This window comes from Daldinia childiae, assembly GCF_008694065.1.
Source record: "Daldinia childiae strain JS-1345 chromosome Unknown Scaffold12, whole genome shotgun sequence".
NCBI lineage: Eukaryota > Fungi > Ascomycota > Sordariomycetes > Xylariales > Hypoxylaceae > Daldinia > Daldinia childiae.
Window position 1 is genome coordinate 463,448 of NW_022984653.1, and position 17,695 is coordinate 481,142.

General features: G+C 45.3%; 4 protein-coding genes across 4 annotated transcripts; all 4 read left to right on the forward strand.

The window, feature by feature from the left end:
• Positions 1-356: 356 nt before the first annotated feature.
• GL218_08361 (uncharacterized protein) lies at positions 357-3,890 on the forward strand (the record flags this gene model as incomplete). The annotated part of the gene is made up of 2 exons (XM_033585161.1): positions 357-374; positions 597-3,890. 2 exons carry the CDS (start codon positions 357-359, stop codon positions 3,888-3,890), a joined length of 3,312 nt encoding a protein of 1,103 aa, XP_033440659.1.
• A 2,095-nt stretch (positions 3,891-5,985) lies between these two features.
• GL218_08362 (Tubulin beta-2 chain) lies at positions 5,986-7,809 on the forward strand (the record flags this gene model as incomplete). The annotated part of the gene is made up of 6 exons (XM_033585162.1): positions 5,986-5,997; positions 6,232-6,255; positions 6,323-6,390; positions 6,449-6,503; positions 6,570-7,360; positions 7,419-7,809. 6 exons carry the CDS (start codon positions 5,986-5,988, stop codon positions 7,807-7,809), a joined length of 1,341 nt encoding a protein of 446 aa, XP_033440662.1.
• A 2,969-nt stretch (positions 7,810-10,778) lies between these two features.
• On the forward strand, positions 10,779-11,501 carry GL218_08363 (Mss4-like; the record flags this gene model as incomplete). The annotated part of the gene is made up of 3 exons (XM_033585163.1): positions 10,779-10,922; positions 11,003-11,181; positions 11,288-11,501. The coding sequence occupies 3 exons, from the start codon at positions 10,779-10,781 to the stop codon at positions 11,499-11,501; spliced, it is 537 nt and encodes a 178-aa protein (XP_033440661.1).
• A 1,342-nt stretch (positions 11,502-12,843) lies between these two features.
• On the forward strand, positions 12,844-16,367 carry GL218_08364 (Nitrite reductase [NAD(P)H]; the record flags this gene model as incomplete). Its single annotated transcript, XM_033585164.1, has 4 exons — positions 12,844-12,908; positions 12,970-13,120; positions 13,181-15,186; positions 15,245-16,367. The coding sequence occupies 4 exons, from the start codon at positions 12,844-12,846 to the stop codon at positions 16,365-16,367; spliced, it is 3,345 nt and encodes a 1,114-aa protein (XP_033440666.1).
• Positions 16,368-17,695: the final 1,328 nt, after the last annotated feature.

The following is a 17,695-nucleotide window of genomic DNA, read 5'->3' on the forward strand; positions in this document are numbered from 1 at the left end:
CTTATATCAGAACTATATAATTTGGAGTCGACCAATTTGTCCAATCGCTCTTCACTGGGCCATCCGTAGGGGCACCCAAAGTAAATATTGGCCCATCCCATCCGCACAACTGCCAAATCGTCGCGCCAGGCCACCAGGACTTCGACCGCCGACTAGCTATTTTCAGTGTACACGCATTCGATACAGAAGTTTTATAAAAACTAGCCTTTTTTGTATCCCCCGGACTTCTTAAACACCAAATATTCATGTCTCGATGAACAATGGTCACGAGAGCGTCACTGAGAGTCGACTTTTCTTCCCTCCGCCTCTCGACAGCAGGCAGCTCTCCTCTGTTCTCCTAACGCCTGTATTTCAAGATGCAGACTGTTCCGAGTGTAAGTTTAACATGTTTGCCTAAGTAATTTGCTTGCTACATTCCACCATGTGTAAAGGACCAGTGTATTGCAGATAACTCCTTAGTCACTCGTTGCTATGCGAGACGATTCTCGACCTGTCACCCCTCGACTCTCCTTAGCGTTGCCCCGGTGCCCCTCTGGTTTGCTGGTCTCCTACGTCTTGTCAGGCTTATAATTGGGACGGTTACTGACGTGAATTAGCTCATTGGAGCCGGCACTGCGGTTGCCACCGCGGCAACGGGTCTGGCACTTGGTGAACTGACGGACGAGCAGTCTCAGCGCCCAAACACGAGCAAGAGAAGGTCAATGATAACCGACAGAGACTTTCTAGGCGTATTTTCATCTCGACCTGGGACAACGAGCTCCGCTATCCCCGTTACCTCTAATAATGACTTTATGCAAGACTCGAGCCAACAATCCTCATTATTGAGTACGTCGAACCGATCGCGAAATCCTCGACATTCTTCACACACCCAAATAATACATACCAAGTCTTCGTTCGCGAGACACTCATCTACTAGACAAGGTGAATTTGCGCCCGGCACGCCTATCGTCGAAGATTCACGAGATTCCTTGTCCTCGAACGGTTCTTGGATACGAAGATTATCTATACGACCGCTCTCCCAGCACGGAAGCTTTAGGTCAAGCGTCGGCCCCGACTCACCATCCATAACCTTTTCCCACGGCTCTGGGGCGCCGATTCTGTCGCCTGTGGGACATCCACCTCCTCAACCACCTCGGAATAAACTGGTTAAGCGTGCATCGGCTGTCAACGGTGGGAATACGGGTCCTTTGGTGCGGCGAGGGTCAAAAACACAGATGACGCTGCGCAGACCAGCTACAAGCCACCAGCGATCCGCTACATTAAATCAACAGATCAACAGCGAAACGTTGCAGCCGTTACCAGATATAACCCTTGAGCAGTGTAATCGCCCTCGGGCTCAGACACTGACCAGTCCAGTTGAGCCTAATTTCGGTGCCAGCAACAGGCCATCGAGGTGGAAGTCGTTTTGGCACTCTCGAATATTTCGAAGCCCGGCCAAATTATCGCCGCTGAGAGGCAACGACAGCGCCAGTGCGCCCGGTATAAAGCGAATCTGTGTAGATCAGCAAAGTCGTCGACGAGTCTACTTAGTGACGCCCGACTCTCTCGCCATGGGCTCATCCACTTTGGAGGTTCCGACCGGTGACTTTCCTATATCAGAGAATCAGTCTAACACCGACAGCAGTCCGCAGTCCTCGACCAAGTCTTCAGAGTCCCCCGAAGGCACGCCCGCTAAACAACCTCGACGCTCTATTTCGATGCACTTCAGTCCAACTTCGAACTGGATACCGAAAACTGGGAGTATACGACGACGTAAGCGCGGTGAGACTGTGGGTGAAACCAAACGGCACGTATCTGCCCCGGCCGCAACAGGCACGGACTCGTCAACTTTCTCCGATATGGCAGGTCATGGAGAGTTTTCGAAGGATGTCGAATACCTAGGCCACTCCGGCACAGAGTTATCCGTTGCACTTCAGCCAGCACCTCGCAAGCGAAATGTTTCATCTCCTTTACCGCCCATAACAAGACTTTCGAGTTTTCATATCGATTTAAATAAGTTCGGCTCATTATCGCCAGGCCTGCAGACCCAATTTAACGAATCTGGAACCAATACAGCGACAACCCCAAGAACTGTCTCTAATACATCACAGGCTCGGACATTGGACCGGGCTTCTACAACCGGTAGCTCTGAATACCACCGCGGGTTTACGTCTGGTGATGATGATGATACCGATTTCAAGACGGATACGCCGTTTGACTCGATACGGACAGCAGCGTCAGGATGCCCAAAAGCCCTCGATAGCCCATTAGAGTCAATGTTTGATGAGTCGCCCCCAAGTACTACTGCTCATAACAGCAAACCGAAACGATTGTCGATTCAGGATATTCTAGGACCGTCTTTTGACGGTGGGAATAAGATTATGGAGGAGGATGAGAGCATTCCTACGCCTGTTCGGGGAGTATATACTGTAGCCGAATCACGATTTCTTGCAGCGGATATTGAAAACCAGGATGGTTTTGGCTCTACGCCAGCTTCTCCCAATTTTACTACACGTGGAGATCTTTCTCGATTTTCGCTGGACGACGATGACGATCTCGATTGGGATAAGGAGGACGATAATGGAATATATAACCACTTATCTCCTCCTGGTTCCATGAATTCTCGAAGAGGTAGTCCAAATGCCCGAACTGCATTGTCCAATATCAACGGCAATGCGAGACCTAAGGCGCGGATCGATCCCACGAGCGAACGACCTAGGAGCACCGTTTTTGACTGGACTGAACCTGTAGCCCATGAGAAGCATGACGGCATTGGTAATCATATGAGACCGAAAACCGTCCATGGCAAGCAGGAAATCGATATTAGAGGCGGGCGTACTGCGAGTCGTAGGGGTCCCACTCCCGCTCATGTGAGAAGTCAAAGTGTTCCCCTCGTTCCGGAATTGTTTGAGACCGCGACCTCGACTCCTAAGTTCGGAACCTGGGGGCTAGGCCAGAAGAATGCGAGCGAAGATTGGGATGATGACTTTGAATTTGAGGAAGAAGATATTGATGGGTTACTTGTCGGGAAAAACGAAGAATCAAAGGTCTCAATGGTTGTGCCTGCGTCGATTCAGGCTACACAGCCTACAATCAAGGCTCACTCTGGACAGATTAGAGAGCTTTCGCTTTTAGTTAACGATCTAAAGCGACTGTGTCGACTTGGTCGTGACATGGACATGCTTGGTGGGTCGTCTGTAAAGCTCTGGCGAGAAGCCGAGGGCATCATTGCCTTGGCGTCGCCCGACGAAGATCCAGCAGAGGTTGCCGATTTTAAACCCGATTCTTCTGACACGACTTCGCGAATCATCGACCAGGACTTTGAAGGGGCTACGCATGATTCAAATGGAACTGCTAAGGTAACAGAGAGCCAACGAAATGCGGTTGTTCGCGATCGTCCTGCTGGCCGCCGTCGATCCGTCTTCTCACCAGAGGATGATATCTTCGGTACTTGGGATCACGCTGATGAACCGGTCCCTGATCGACCGAAGACCCCAGAAAACCAAGCAGTCAATCCCGAATTCGGATCGATCAGTGTTGCTAGATCTGTTATGGAATCTATGCAGCCTCGACATTCAAGGACGAATCTAGGCCGCGAGTCATCTGGAAAACTAAACTTTGATACGAACAGTCTGAAAGAACTGGTCAAGCGTGCGAGCGATTTGAGAGATGGTTTATCCGACATCGTCCGCAAAGCAGATCACCTTACTCAGAGTCCCGTACGAACTCCGAAGCACACAAGGTCAGACGGAAGCCCTGCATTTACGCGAGTTTTTGACGACCCAACGTCTAGTCCTACAAGGCGGATACCCCATAGTCAAAGCAGCACCTCGATTCTTAGTAGCGGCTCAGTTGGGGCGTCTCCATCTAATGGACTAAACCAGCGCATGCAGATGATGACGGTTAGCTAAAGAGCCCCGTACTAAGAATTCGCGCATCCGACAACCTCCCCGATCCTCCCCATTCTCGAACCCTCGTGGTATAATTACAATGGGAACTGTATATGTGAAAACGCATGTATGATTTGCATAGCGTATGGTCGGTTATTAGCTTTTCTTTTATTGCAAGATTACATACAAAGGAGACCTTGCATTTCCGCTTAATTACGTCGAGGAAACGCCAAACGAGATGTCTGTTGGCCTGATGTCGATTGTTAACCCGAGTACGAACTTGGGTTGTTCTACTTGATTCATATTCCCAGGGTCTGAACCTGGGTACACCTTAATGCGGATTCCTCGAAGGATTATTAATATTGGCCGATAATTTTCTACCACGACTCCGAATGCATTGGCGTTGGTACGTCTGCACATGACGATATATTGCACCTATAGACTCACGGAGTATTATGAATACGAATTACGACTGCTGCATGCCCGGACCATGCTCGCACAATTCGACGGTCTGATCAACCGTAATGCACGAGATGGATCTTTCAAGGGATCTTAATTCTATACATAGATGGGGACTGTGGGCAGAGGCCTAATCCCAATAACGCAGCAAACTTCAACGGGATTTGACAAGTCGCCTCCGCCTCGCATTACGCATAGCCTTTCCCCAGGCAGATGAAAAAAAAGGAGGGATACCGAAACCGAGATAACCTCCAATGATATATGCGTTCTCGTTTGTCTAAGACATGCCACGAGTTTTTTGGACGTCTCGACCTTGCGATGTTGATGGTGCCGGAAAACAGCTCGGTGTGACGAATCACTTTGTATTTGATTTCAGCATGGATGAAAGAAAAACGAATTGATTAGTTCTTTTTTGTTTCTTTTTTTTTTCCGTAGTTTTTAAAAGGTACGGCATTGGCATGGTACTACGGTCTGGCACAGGCATACGGCATTAGGAGTGCATTCATTGTACAGGTAGACAGGTCGGCTTGGGTTATGGCTGGCTGGCTGAACAAAAACAAGTAGAAAATAGGAAATACTAGGCGATCGATTTGGTCGACCTTGTTAGGAATTCCGCTACGGTCTTTCCATCTTTCATGTTCGAGATATGTCCTGCTTATGTACGACTCCAGATTGTTTTTGATATGATATGATAGGATCGTGTTGTCACTATGGGGTTTAACCCACTCATCGTAGGAACAGCCACGTCTTATATAGATGTCTACACCGCCAAATATCGTGGCAAGGATACTGTTGGTAAAGTTGAAAATTGATTAGCTAGATACCTATTTCATGTACGTATCCATCAGGTGATTATTAGGTTATAATCGAGGAGAATCTAGGCAACAGAATAGACAATCGGTTTATCATCGATGCCTCCGAGATGCTTACATCTAGTTAAATAGCTTGCCTTGTTTATGTATCTAATACTACTTGAAAAACCCAGGCAGCAGGATAACCAATTGATTGGATCACGTATGCCCCCATATTCTCATATTGATGCCGCCGCGTTAGTTGAAGTGTAGTGTAGTGTTAGGGTGTTAGGGTGTTAGTGTTGTTGATGTTGATGTTGATGTTGATGATAAGGAGATGCAAGCCTAAAAAAGATGGTTGCCAAGCGCCCGCAGCTACGGTACACAATACATGGTAAATTAAACGTAATTAGACTAGTGTATATGTACCATGTACTTTCTCCGCCTATATACCGAGATTATGGTCTGTGCGCTATGTTCCCCTTAAAGCAAGTGCAGCAAGTTAACAGCAAGCGCAGTAGGAAAGCAGTGGCAGAAGTGGGCAACATTGAGAAAAAAGAGGGGCAACCCCCTTGTCAGGTTATTGGAGCGATTGGAGCGATTGGAACGATTGGGAAAGATTGGAGCGACCCTTTCCGTTTTAGAAATCTACAAGCAAAAAAAAGCTGCCCTCAACTTTCTTCCACCCAAAACTGCAAGGCACAACACAACTCTCTCTCCCTCAAACCATACACCGCTCCTCTTAGTTTTCTTCCTTTAAACTTCTACAACTACTATTCTCAGGAACGCATCCTTTTCTTACCTCTTCCTTGCTTGTCAGCTTCCTTCAGTCGTGTTCGATACTATCATAATCAACCACCGTCAAAATGCGTGAGATCGTAAGTTATATCAAAATTCTTGTTTACCCCCTAACCAAAGCCCAGTATCACTAGAGAGAAACAAACCCCTGAACGCGTCCGAAAAAACCTCCAAACCCTCCAAACCCCCCTTAGCTCTCTGCCCCTCATACACATAATGCTACTACATCTACATTTCATATCGCAACTACATCAAATTGTTATTTGTATAACAACGTATCGGAAAATTCAAAGCTAATCGTATTTCTTTAATAGGTTCATCTTCAGACTGGCCAATGTGTAAGTAACAACGATCATCGAAGAACCATGGATATAAAATGCAGCGGGGCTCACATGAAGATGATAGGGTAACCAAATTGGTGCTGCTTTCTGGCAAACTATCTCCAGCGAGCACGGTCTCGACAGCAATGGCGTGTATGTATTCGAGTTGTCCATTCCTATTACCAAGAATATCACAACTAATCATTAATAGTTACAACGGTACTTCCGAGCTCCAGCTCGAGCGCATGAGCGTCTACTTCAACGAGGTACGAATTTATAGAAATTAAATATAAATAAATGAAGATGATTGCTAATTGTCTCTACGCGTGCAGGCTTCCGGTAACAAGTATGTTCCTCGTGCCGTCCTCGTCGATCTCGAGCCCGGTACCATGGACGCCGTCCGTGCTGGTCCCTTCGGTCAGCTCTTCCGACCCGACAACTTCGTCTTCGGTCAATCCGGTGCCGGAAACAACTGGGCCAAGGGTCATTACACTGAGGGTGCCGAATTGGTTGACCAAGTTCTCGATGTCGTTCGTCGTGAGGCTGAAGGCTGTGACTGCCTCCAGGGTTTCCAGATTACCCACTCCCTCGGTGGTGGTACTGGTGCCGGTATGGGTACCCTGTTGATCTCCAAGATCCGCGAGGAGTTCCCCGACCGCATGATGGCTACCTTCTCCGTTATGCCTTCCCCTAAGGTTTCCGATACCGTTGTCGAGCCTTATAACGCCACCCTCTCTGTCCACCAGCTGGTCGAGAACTCCGATGAGACCTTCTGTATCGACAACGAGGCTCTGTACGACATCTGCATGCGTACGCTGAAGCTGTCCAACCCCTCGTACGGTGACCTGAACCACCTGGTCTCTGCTGTCATGTCCGGCGTTACTACTTGCTTGCGTTTCCCTGGTCAGCTAAACTCTGACCTGCGCAAGCTTGCCGTGAACATGGTTCCTTTCCCTCGTCTCCACTTCTTCATGGTCGGCTTCGCCCCTCTGACCAGCCGTGGCGCTCACTCTTTCCGTGCCGTCACCGTCCCTGAATTGACTCAGCAGATGTTCGACCCCAAGAACATGATGGCTGCTTCTGATTTCCGTAACGGCCGCTACCTGACGTGCTCAGCCATCTTGTATGATATCCCCTTTAAAATTTTATACACTACTTGTTTGCTAACTTAAATTCTCTAGCCGTGGCAAGGTCTCGATGAAGGAAGTCGAAGACCAGATGCGCAACGTTCAGAACAAGAACTCGTCCTACTTCGTTGAGTGGATCCCCAACAACGTCCAGACCGCTCTCTGCTCGATTCCTCCTCGTGGCCTCAAGATGTCTTCTACCTTCGTCGGTAACTCGACGGCTATCCAGGAGCTATTCAAGCGTGTCGGCGAGCAGTTCACTGCTATGTTCCGACGAAAGGCTTTCTTGCATTGGTACACTGGTGAGGGTATGGACGAGATGGAGTTCACCGAGGCCGAGTCCAACATGAACGACTTGGTCAGCGAATACCAGCAGTACCAGGATGCCGGTGTCGACGAGGAGGAAGAGGAGTTTGAGGAGGAGGCTCCGTTGGAGGAGGAGTAAGCGTTCCGTCATATACCCCATATCCATAAGCGGCAACCAACGGAATGGTGGCACGGCACGGATGGGTGACTAAGGCATGTCACGGTTTTGTGGTTCCCGCTTCCCTATACTATTCTCACGCCCCCTTCGTTACCCAGACGTTCAATGGATATAGTAGTACCTTAATAAGAAATTGATCAATCGTGGTCAATTGAACTGTCTGCGGGGCTTGTTAGATATACCTCTTTGGTGTGTGTCTGGAGAGAAAGGAAAAATTATTCATTAGTAGTAGCAAGAACAATAATTGATCGTCTTGTACTAATTACTTGCTATTCTTGGCCTCGGATTTAGTGAGGCCCGTAATACAGTTCCATTTCGGCTTGTGAAGGGTGATGCGTTAGGTATCTATATATGGCTGACTTGAAGGTTTAGTCCAGTCTTGGACAGATAGATATCTTGATAGGAAGCTATATGTTCGAGACCAACTAGTAATTATTTTCTACGTTTCTAAAGTTAATTCCTGTTGTATGGCTACTTCATACACGAGCACGGGCGTATTCTAGTCGAACTAAAAGGAATAACCGTCCGGTGAGGGCGCACCTCAACCCAAAGCTATCCCAGAACCTCAGCCCAAAGTCTAACCCAATCAAGCAAATGTGGACCTTTTTTCACTCCAATAGTACTAGCGCACCCAAAACTCGACTACCATTTCATTAACATTATATTTATACAAATATATAATTTTATACATTATTATGATATTTAATGAAATATAAATAATTTTATATAATTAATTAAAAATTTTATCTTAATTAACTTAAACTAAAAATTGGAAAAATAATTCGGAAAAAAATATTTTTTTTAATTACAACCTTCCTTAACCAATCACACCCCGGCACACCCCCCCGAAAACATTTTCCAATCTTTAGTTTAAAGCAACTTTAAACATTTTTTTTACATTTAATATAGCAATAATAATTAAATTAATTAAAAATATTAATTTTAACAAGTTTATAATAAATAAAATTTTTATATAAAAAATAAATATTAATTTAATTATTTAAATAAATTATTAAATAAAACGTATACATTTTAAGTTAAAATTAACTATAATACCGGTCGTAACACCAATCGTAACAAACGTTATAATTTAAATGTTAAAACTTATAACTTTATAACGTAATATTTTATAAATATACAAAAAAGATTAAAATATTTAAACAATTAAATAAATAACTTTAAATTAAAAAATAAAAGGTATTTTAAACGTAATTATAAGTAATTATAAGTGGTTATAAATATAACGTTAAAATTATTACATATTTTTAAACGTTAAAACCTATAATATTATAACGCAATATTATATAAACATGTAAAAAAAACAAGAAAATAGTAAAAACAAAAGATTAACCTTAAATAATTAAAATAAAAAATATTTTAAACGTGGTTATAAATGGTTATAAGTATAAACGCGTAAATATAACGTTTTAAAACTATTTAAACGTTAAAACTTATAATATTATAACGTAATACCGTATAAACATGTAAAAAAGATAAAAAAGTAACAAAAATAAAAGATTAATCCCAAATAATTAAAATAAAAAATATTTTAAACGTAATTATAAATAATTATAAATATAAACGTATAAGTGTAAACGCGTAAATATAACGTTTTAAAATTATTATATATTTTTAAAGCTATTACGTATTTTTAAACGTTAAAACTTATAATATTATAACGCAATGTTATATAAACATATAAAAAAGATAAAAAAGTAATTAAAACAAAAAATTAACCTTAAATAATTAAAATAAAAGATATTTTAAACATTATTATTATTTATTATATTATTATTAATATAATTTTATTAAAAATCTTTAAATATATACTAGGTGCGGTTAAAAACCTTAAACGTTTTTAAAATTAAAATTCGAAAAACGCTTCTTTTACGCCCCACAAATATAAACACACGGACCAAAGGTTTCGTAACGCTTATAACGTTAACAAAAAGAAGGAAAAACAAAAAGCAAAACCCACTTTTTAAATTTTAATTTTAACATATTAAAATAATAAAAATTAATTAATAATTAATTATTAATTAATTACGTATTAATTTTTAATTAATTTATAATCAATTAATATAAATCAAGTAAAAAATAAGGAATAGGTAAAAGTATGCGTTTAATTGATTAAATGTCAAACGCTATAATATAAGGGACTTAGTGATTGTAATGCGCTGTAATTACAAGGCATTTAAGCTTATATTTTAATAAGACACGAAAGCTCACCCCAAAGTCACCTGATGTAAAGCTCACCCCAAAGCGGGAACCCTATCAATTGTAACCAATCAAACCTTTGGATCCAAGGTCTTAGCTTTTGCCAAATCGGGTTAGACTTTGGGCTGAGGTTCTAGGATATCTTTGGGATGAGGTGTAGACTCCCGTCCGGTTATTTATATTAGTGCGTAAATAGCTTGGATTCTCTCGATTTATTATTAATCATAAGTCTACTACCAGGCACTTCCATGACGTAAAGCGAGAAAAGCGATTCTAGGCTTTCCATATAATTATACGGAATCCTTAGGAGCTATCAGTAAACACCGAAATTTAAATCTAATACCCTTAGTCATTCACCCTTGGGATAACTTATATCCCTTATTTCTTTTTAGTATTAATCGACTATAAACTCCGCATCGTGCTAGCTTGTCGGTGGGTCTTATTCCCGATTACTATGCTGAATAATAGAGACGCGGCATGGCAGGATGGAATTGCGTTGACCTGTGTAGGTTGCTCACGAAAGAACTAGTTACTGATTTACTGTATACGGGTGTAGATATGTAGCAAGTATATAATTTGGATAATGCCTACTTGAATAGATATCATAAGATTGACTTATAAGTTGCGGACCGATCACTTCTCAAATTTAGTTAGAGTGCTTATAAACTAGAATACTTAAAAGGAAGAGAAAGAGAGAGATATATATAACTTATATGACCATGGCTACCTCCATCACTAACGACAACTCCCAGCCCAAACCGTCGCACTTCCCCTTGGCCGGAGGTGCCAACGACGGCTGGTCCACCGAGGACGAAGCTACGGCGACATGCTACTGCGGCGCCGTGCAGCTGTCCTTCGTAAGTCCATCCGAGTCCACCTTACTTACCCATTTCTACATGGCCATGCCTATAGTTACATCTCATCTAACACCACCAAGCCAACCCACGGCCCGGGCCTAGTCGACGTGTTCGTGTGCAACTGCTCCGACTGCCGGAAGATCACAGCGTCGATGTTCACGACGGGCTTCATCGTCAAGGATACGCACTTGAAGCACGTGCGGGGACGGGAGAATCTGAAGACGTATGGACAGGATAGGACTATTGCTTCTGGACACACGTGCGTCTTTATACATACCTACCTACTTACCTACCTACCTAGGCACCTCCTCACTGGATTAGGTACTTTGGGCTAACTTAGTAACTAACAACTCAACTCGTCCCAGCACAACAAACTACTTCTGCAACACCTGCGGCTCCCTCATGTACCGCGTCAGCGCCGGATTTCCGGGCCACAGCGCCCTGCGGCTCGGCACCGTGGACGACTTCGCGCTGCACGAGACGAAGCTGAAGCCGCGCGTGGAGCAGTATGTTAAGGATCGGGTTGGTTGGCTGCGTGGGGCGGAGGGCGTGAGACAGGTGCAGGGGAGTGCTTATTAGAGGATAATTAATTGTGAAGGGAAGGATGGATGAATGAAGATATTATAAAAAAGAGAGGGCGTTAATGAGGTGGGATGGGATGGGATGGGGTGGGATGAGATGAGATGATGAAAAAAAAGAAAAGAAAAGATGAAAGCAAATCTGTAAATATTGATATTTGGATGCAGATATTTATTCATTTCAAGTCTTACTCTACTTAATGTGAGAACCCGACAATTCAAGACATATATCTCGGCATCTAACGCATCACCATAGAAACCAACCTCATATTTCCACTCCAAGACATCTATCTCCGAGTAATTTACATTTATAAAAAGCCTCACGAATCAACCGACGATAGATAGATACTAGGTTAAGCCCAAATACCGAATCTAGTCCGTAAACAGGCCGATACATCGTCTAACTACCTAACGCATAATACCATAACATAATACATAAAAGCCCAACATCATGTGTATTCTAGGCCGACCTTGGTTATAAATCGTATGAGACGAGAGGGGGAGAAATAGAAGGGAAAAAGAAATAGAGAGAGAGAGCAAAATATGTTAATAAAACAAACCAACGTCGCCGGAGATGCAGAACTCCTCGGGAGAGCCAGCGAATAAGTAGTTGAATAATAGGAACGAATCAAGCGCCGCTATCTTTCTCCGCGGCCGTCAGGTCTCTTTTAATTGGTCAATCGCGTGTTGTCTTATCGAAAAGGCTCCCCTTTTTTAAGTACCTAGCTTGTCGGTTTTACCCCTGCGAGCTTCAGGCTTAGCCATTAACAAACATTAGTTGTACTAACATACCTACCACCTATGTATGGTATACCTATACAAGTGCTGCCATATCGTGGTGATATCTACGATGGGGCATACCTAGTACATAGTCGGACGAGAATAACTAGCGGGTTAGGTAATTCTAGTTTAGCTCCCGTATGGATATATAGGGAATATCCAATAGGAGTCCTGGAGATCTTGGCTGTAGTCAGCTTTTTCTTACCTCCTAGTGATAGGTTCGGAGATGCACATATCTATCTCACTGAGCAGCGGTATACTAACTAACTAACTATCTATGTATGGGATGTGATCCCGTCGTCTATTTGGTCGTTGGATAACCCGCCTGTCCTGCTCCGTAGTTTTATGTGATTTCTCCCTACCGTCTCCTTCGTCGTGTAATACTTCCCCTTATACATATATATATATATATATATTTAAAAACATCGTTGATCGTATTAGCGACGTCCCCCCCCCCTTTTTTTACACATTGTAACACGGCATATGTAAGCAGAGTTGGGGTCTGTGACGTAGTGTTTCGACGAATCCATCCATCCATCCATCCTGTCTGCTTCACCTTCAAGATGGCCGTCGATAAGAGGAAAACCCTAGTTGTTGTCGGCCTGGGAATGGTCGGCATCGCATTCATGTGAGCGAAATACTTGTCTTCAGAACTCATGACTGTATCAAGTTTCCTAACCAGCTTATAGAGAAAAACTCCTGAAACTCGATGCTAGGACTCGTGAATATGATGTTATTGTCATCGGCGAAGAACCCCACCTCGCGTATAATCGAGTTGGTCTCACGAGCTTCTTTAGCCACCGGAAAGTCGAGAATTTATATCTTAACCCGAAAGAATGGGTAAGTCTCTGCTTTAAGACAGATCCTATGTCCAAACGGCCTTACTTATAAAAGATTTAGTATGCGCTGCAAGCTCCGGACAACAGATTAAATTATCACTTGAACACCTTAGTCACCAACATCGATTCTACAAATAAGACGGTATCTTGCGCCAACGGCGACGTGGTCTCATACGATATCTTAGTTTTAGCAACCGGTTCCGATGCCGTTCTTCCAAGGCATACTCCCGGCCACGACGCCAATGGCGTCTTCGTCTACCGGACCATCGAAGACCTAGAAAAACTAATTACCTTCGGAGAGTCTCATAAGGGGACAGTCGGACTCGTCGTCGGCGGTGGCTTGCTCGGTCTCGAAGCGGCGAATGCCATGATGGATCTGGAATGCTACGAAAAGGTAAAACTAATCGAGAGGAATCGATGGGTTCTAAGTCGACAGCTAGATGCTGACGCTGGTAACTTGGTCGTTGAGAAAGTAACAGCCTTAGGACTTGATATATTGCTAAGTAAGAGAGTGGGAAAGATAAATACAGACGGGGAAAATAATGTAATAGGCGTCATATTCGAGGATGGCGAACAGATGGACTGTTCTACTATTTGCTTTGCCATCGGTGTACGACCACGAGACAGTTTAGCAAGAAGCGCCGGCATCAAGTGTGCTGATCGGGGCGGTGGAATCCTCGTCAACGACGACTTAAGCACGAGTATTCCGAATATCTACGCTATTGGGGAGTGCGCGAGCTGGAAAAACCAGACGTTCGGTCTCATCGCCCCCGGTGTCGAGATGGCTGACGTGCTATCATTCAACCTAACACAAGCCAAGCTTCACCAACCGAGAACTTTCAAGAGGCCTGACCTAAGCACCAAGCTAAAGCTCCTCGGAGTTGACGTCGCTAGTTTCGGTGACTTCTTCGCCGATAGAGACGGTCCCAGTTCCCTACCAGCAAAAGCAGCCAGGAAAAAGACGGACGACCAGAGCACCGTCAAGACAGTGGTCAGCGGGCCTCCGCCGCCGCCGGTCAAGGCTCTTATATACAAGGATCCATTCGCTCAGGTATATAAGAAATACTTATTCACAACCGATGGAAAGTACCTGCTCGGCGGGATGATGATTGGAGATACTAGCGATTATATAAAATTAGTGCCTATGGTCAAGAACCAGAAAGAACTCACCATTCCCCCAGCCGAGCTCATTCTAGGGGCGAAGAAAGAAGGTGACGACGGCGCCGATGATCTTGACGACGACACGCAAGTCTGCTCGTGTCACAACGTCACAAAGGGGGATATAGTCCAGAGTGTCAAGGACGGGACGTGTAAGACGATAGGGGATGTTAAAGCTTGCACCAAGGCCGGTACGGGTTGCGGTGGTTGTATGCCGCTCGTCACAAGTATTTTCACCAAGACTATGACCGACATGGGCGCCGAGGTAACAAACTACCTGTGCGCGCACTTCAGCTACTCTCGTGCCGATTTATATAACATCATCATGGTTAAGAGACTGAAGACTCTTCCCGATGTGATGCGAGAGGCAGGAAACGACAAGAACTCGGACGGTTGCGAAGCCTGCAAGCCCGCCGTAGCAAGCATCTTTGCGTCGTTATGGAACAAGCACGTCATGGACAAGACTACGCACGGTCTGCAAGACACCAACGACAGATTCTTAGGTAACATCCAGCGAAACGGCACATTCTCGGTGGTCCCTCGTGTTTCTGCCGGCGAGATCACGCCGGAAAAGCTGATTATTATCGGAGAGGTCGCAAAGAAGTACAATTTATATACTAAGATCACCGGTGGACAACGTATCGATATGTTTGGTGCTAAGAAGCAGGATCTGCTTGACATATGGACTAGATTGATAGAGGGCGGTATGGAAAGTGGGCACGCCTATGCTAAATCGTTACGTACTGTTAAGAGTTGCGTTGGAACGACGTGGTGTAGATTTGGTATGGGAGATAGTGTGGGTATGGCGGTGCGTATAGAGGAGCGGTATAAGAGTATACGTAGCCCGCATAAGATAAAAGGGGGTGTTAGTGGTTGCGTGCGCGAGTGCGCCGAGGCTCAGAACAAGGAGTAAGCATCTCACCTAATATCACAACCTAGACATACTACCATACTAACGGCTTGACAGCTTCGGACTCATCGCCACAGAAAAAGGCTTCAACATCTTCGTCGCGGGCAATGGCGGCGCAAAGCCCAAACACTCTGAACTTCTCGCCAAAGATGTCCCGCCGTCAGAAGTCGTTCCGATCTTAGATAGGTACCTGATGTTCTACATCCGCACAGCAGATAAGCTCCAACGTACGGCGCGATGGCTAGAGAACCTACCAGGCGGTCTACGTTACCTAAAAGAGGTCATCCTAGAGGACAAGCTTGGCATCTGCGCCTCTCTTGAAGCTCAGATGCAAGAGCTGGTAGACTCTTTTTTCGACGAATGGGCTGAAGCCGTGCGAAATCCGATAATCGCCTCTAAGTTCAAGCAGTTCGCCAACACGGACGACACAGTCGAGACCGTGGAGACGGAGAAGGACCGCGGGCAGACACGTCCCGTGTACTGGCCCAAGGACGCGGCAGCCGAGGACTTCGCCGGCCTGAAGGACCGCTGGTCATCTACCGCCTGGCAGCCTGTCATTGAGGCTAGTTACTTTGCTGGTGCCGATGCCACGCCCAACGGCATTAGTGCGAATATAAAGCGCGGCGACACTCAACTTGCGCTTTGGCGGGTTAGGGGGAAGTATTACGCAACGCAGCAAATGTGTCCGCACAAGCGGTCCTTTGCGTTGTCGGACGGGCTCATCGGGCAGGACATCTCCCCGCCATCACCTCCGCCATCACCGCCCTCATCCCCCTCCTCCGATTCTACCACTACTAAGAAAGAGCCATGTAACGACCCCAAAGCACCGTGGGTCTCATGCCCATTCCACAAGCGCAACTTCGACCTAGACTCCGGAGCATGCCGCAACGACTCTTCTATGTCGATCGCTACGTTCGCCGTGGAGGAGCGCATCGACGGTATGGTGTACCTAAAGCTGCCCCCAGTTGAGGAGTTGGATGCGGCGTTAGGAACTACAAAGTGGATGGTGCGGAAAGAAGACGGAGGGTCGGGTCAGTTCGGCGAGCTGGATCGCCGGATTGGGTTCAAGGGGCGCCGGGGAAAGAGGCCAGCAGCGACGGGTGACGCAGAATTGTCGATGAGGAAACCCGTAGAAGTGTTGCCGAGCGGTGGAGGGTGTGGTACTGCGCCGGAATGGTAATCATGTTATCTATCTCATGGTTGTATATAATTTATCTGTACATGTGTAGCGCATGTATACCTCATAGAGCATCTTTGTATATACATACGGCCAAGACGACATTGTCTGAAGTTTATGGCACGGTTTTCAGCTACTTGAGAACATAATCTCGCGTTATGATGTTGATTTGGTTGTATGACCAACGTTCGACTATAGGCGAGCTTCAGCTGTAGGATGGGGCTGAAACAGGGCTACACTAGCACACAAAGGATGGCAATAGCCTTTATTCTTTCGTCCCAGATTACTCTTTACGGTGTCGGATGCGGCGTAGTAACGATGACAGCGACCTATTGTCTGTCTATTTTGGTCACGAGATTAAATTACCTGTATGTAGGATAGAAGCTTGGACCCGATTACCCCAAATTCCATCGCGATGGGAATGGCATTCCTTCGTTTCTAGAACACGAGACGGACTGTGTCCGCGCGGGATTGGTTTCAGAAGTCGCGTGCGAGAAGCCATGCACTGGTCTTTTTTCATCCTTCTAGAACGAATCCCCACGATCCTACTTGGACATTTGGGTTCGACTTTGCGTCATCCAAGGGGGAACAGTTATCGAGGCTCTAAGACGGAGTATCAGAATGATACTGAATCGGGAGAGTAGTTGACAACACCTGCTATATATAGCGTGGTCAACCTTTACTTTAGACTCCGTGGTACGGCATGGCCGACAGAGTGACAATCCGAAAGAAGACTTACACGTGGCGGCTGATTTTTGACGTCTTTGCGCGCCACGAGGCAACTAAAGCCGAAGAGCCGTGCAATCCATGCGCATGAGCACGAGCACAAGCATGGAGCACGACGTTCAACAGTTGCTTAATCCAGTGTGTCGGTGGTGCTATGTAAAGGAATATTCGAAACCGTCACTTATCATCTTAACAAGCCGGGTTGACATTGACATCTTTCAAGCTTTCCAACTGCCCAGTTAGTACACAGACCAGGACATGGACAGGATGTTTAAATTTGTCGTTGATCATTTTATGGCCGATCGGAGCTAGCCTGTTTCCGCACGTTGGTTCCAGTGACGTGCGTGGATACGGGGTTTGGAGATGACATTCTGGAATAGTTCCATGTCTTGGTAGCTTTAAGACTGTTTCAGGTAGATTCCGCCTCGCGATAATCGTATATGGTAGAGCGCGCAATTGTTTACAATTGTTTGGATCCCGAGTAGCATATACCATAAGGTATGCAGCGGCGGGATTTAAGTGGTAAGAATTAAGAAATTCTGACAATGACAGACGAAAATAATATATACTATTTTCTTGGAGTATGTAATCTGCTGAGGCTTACG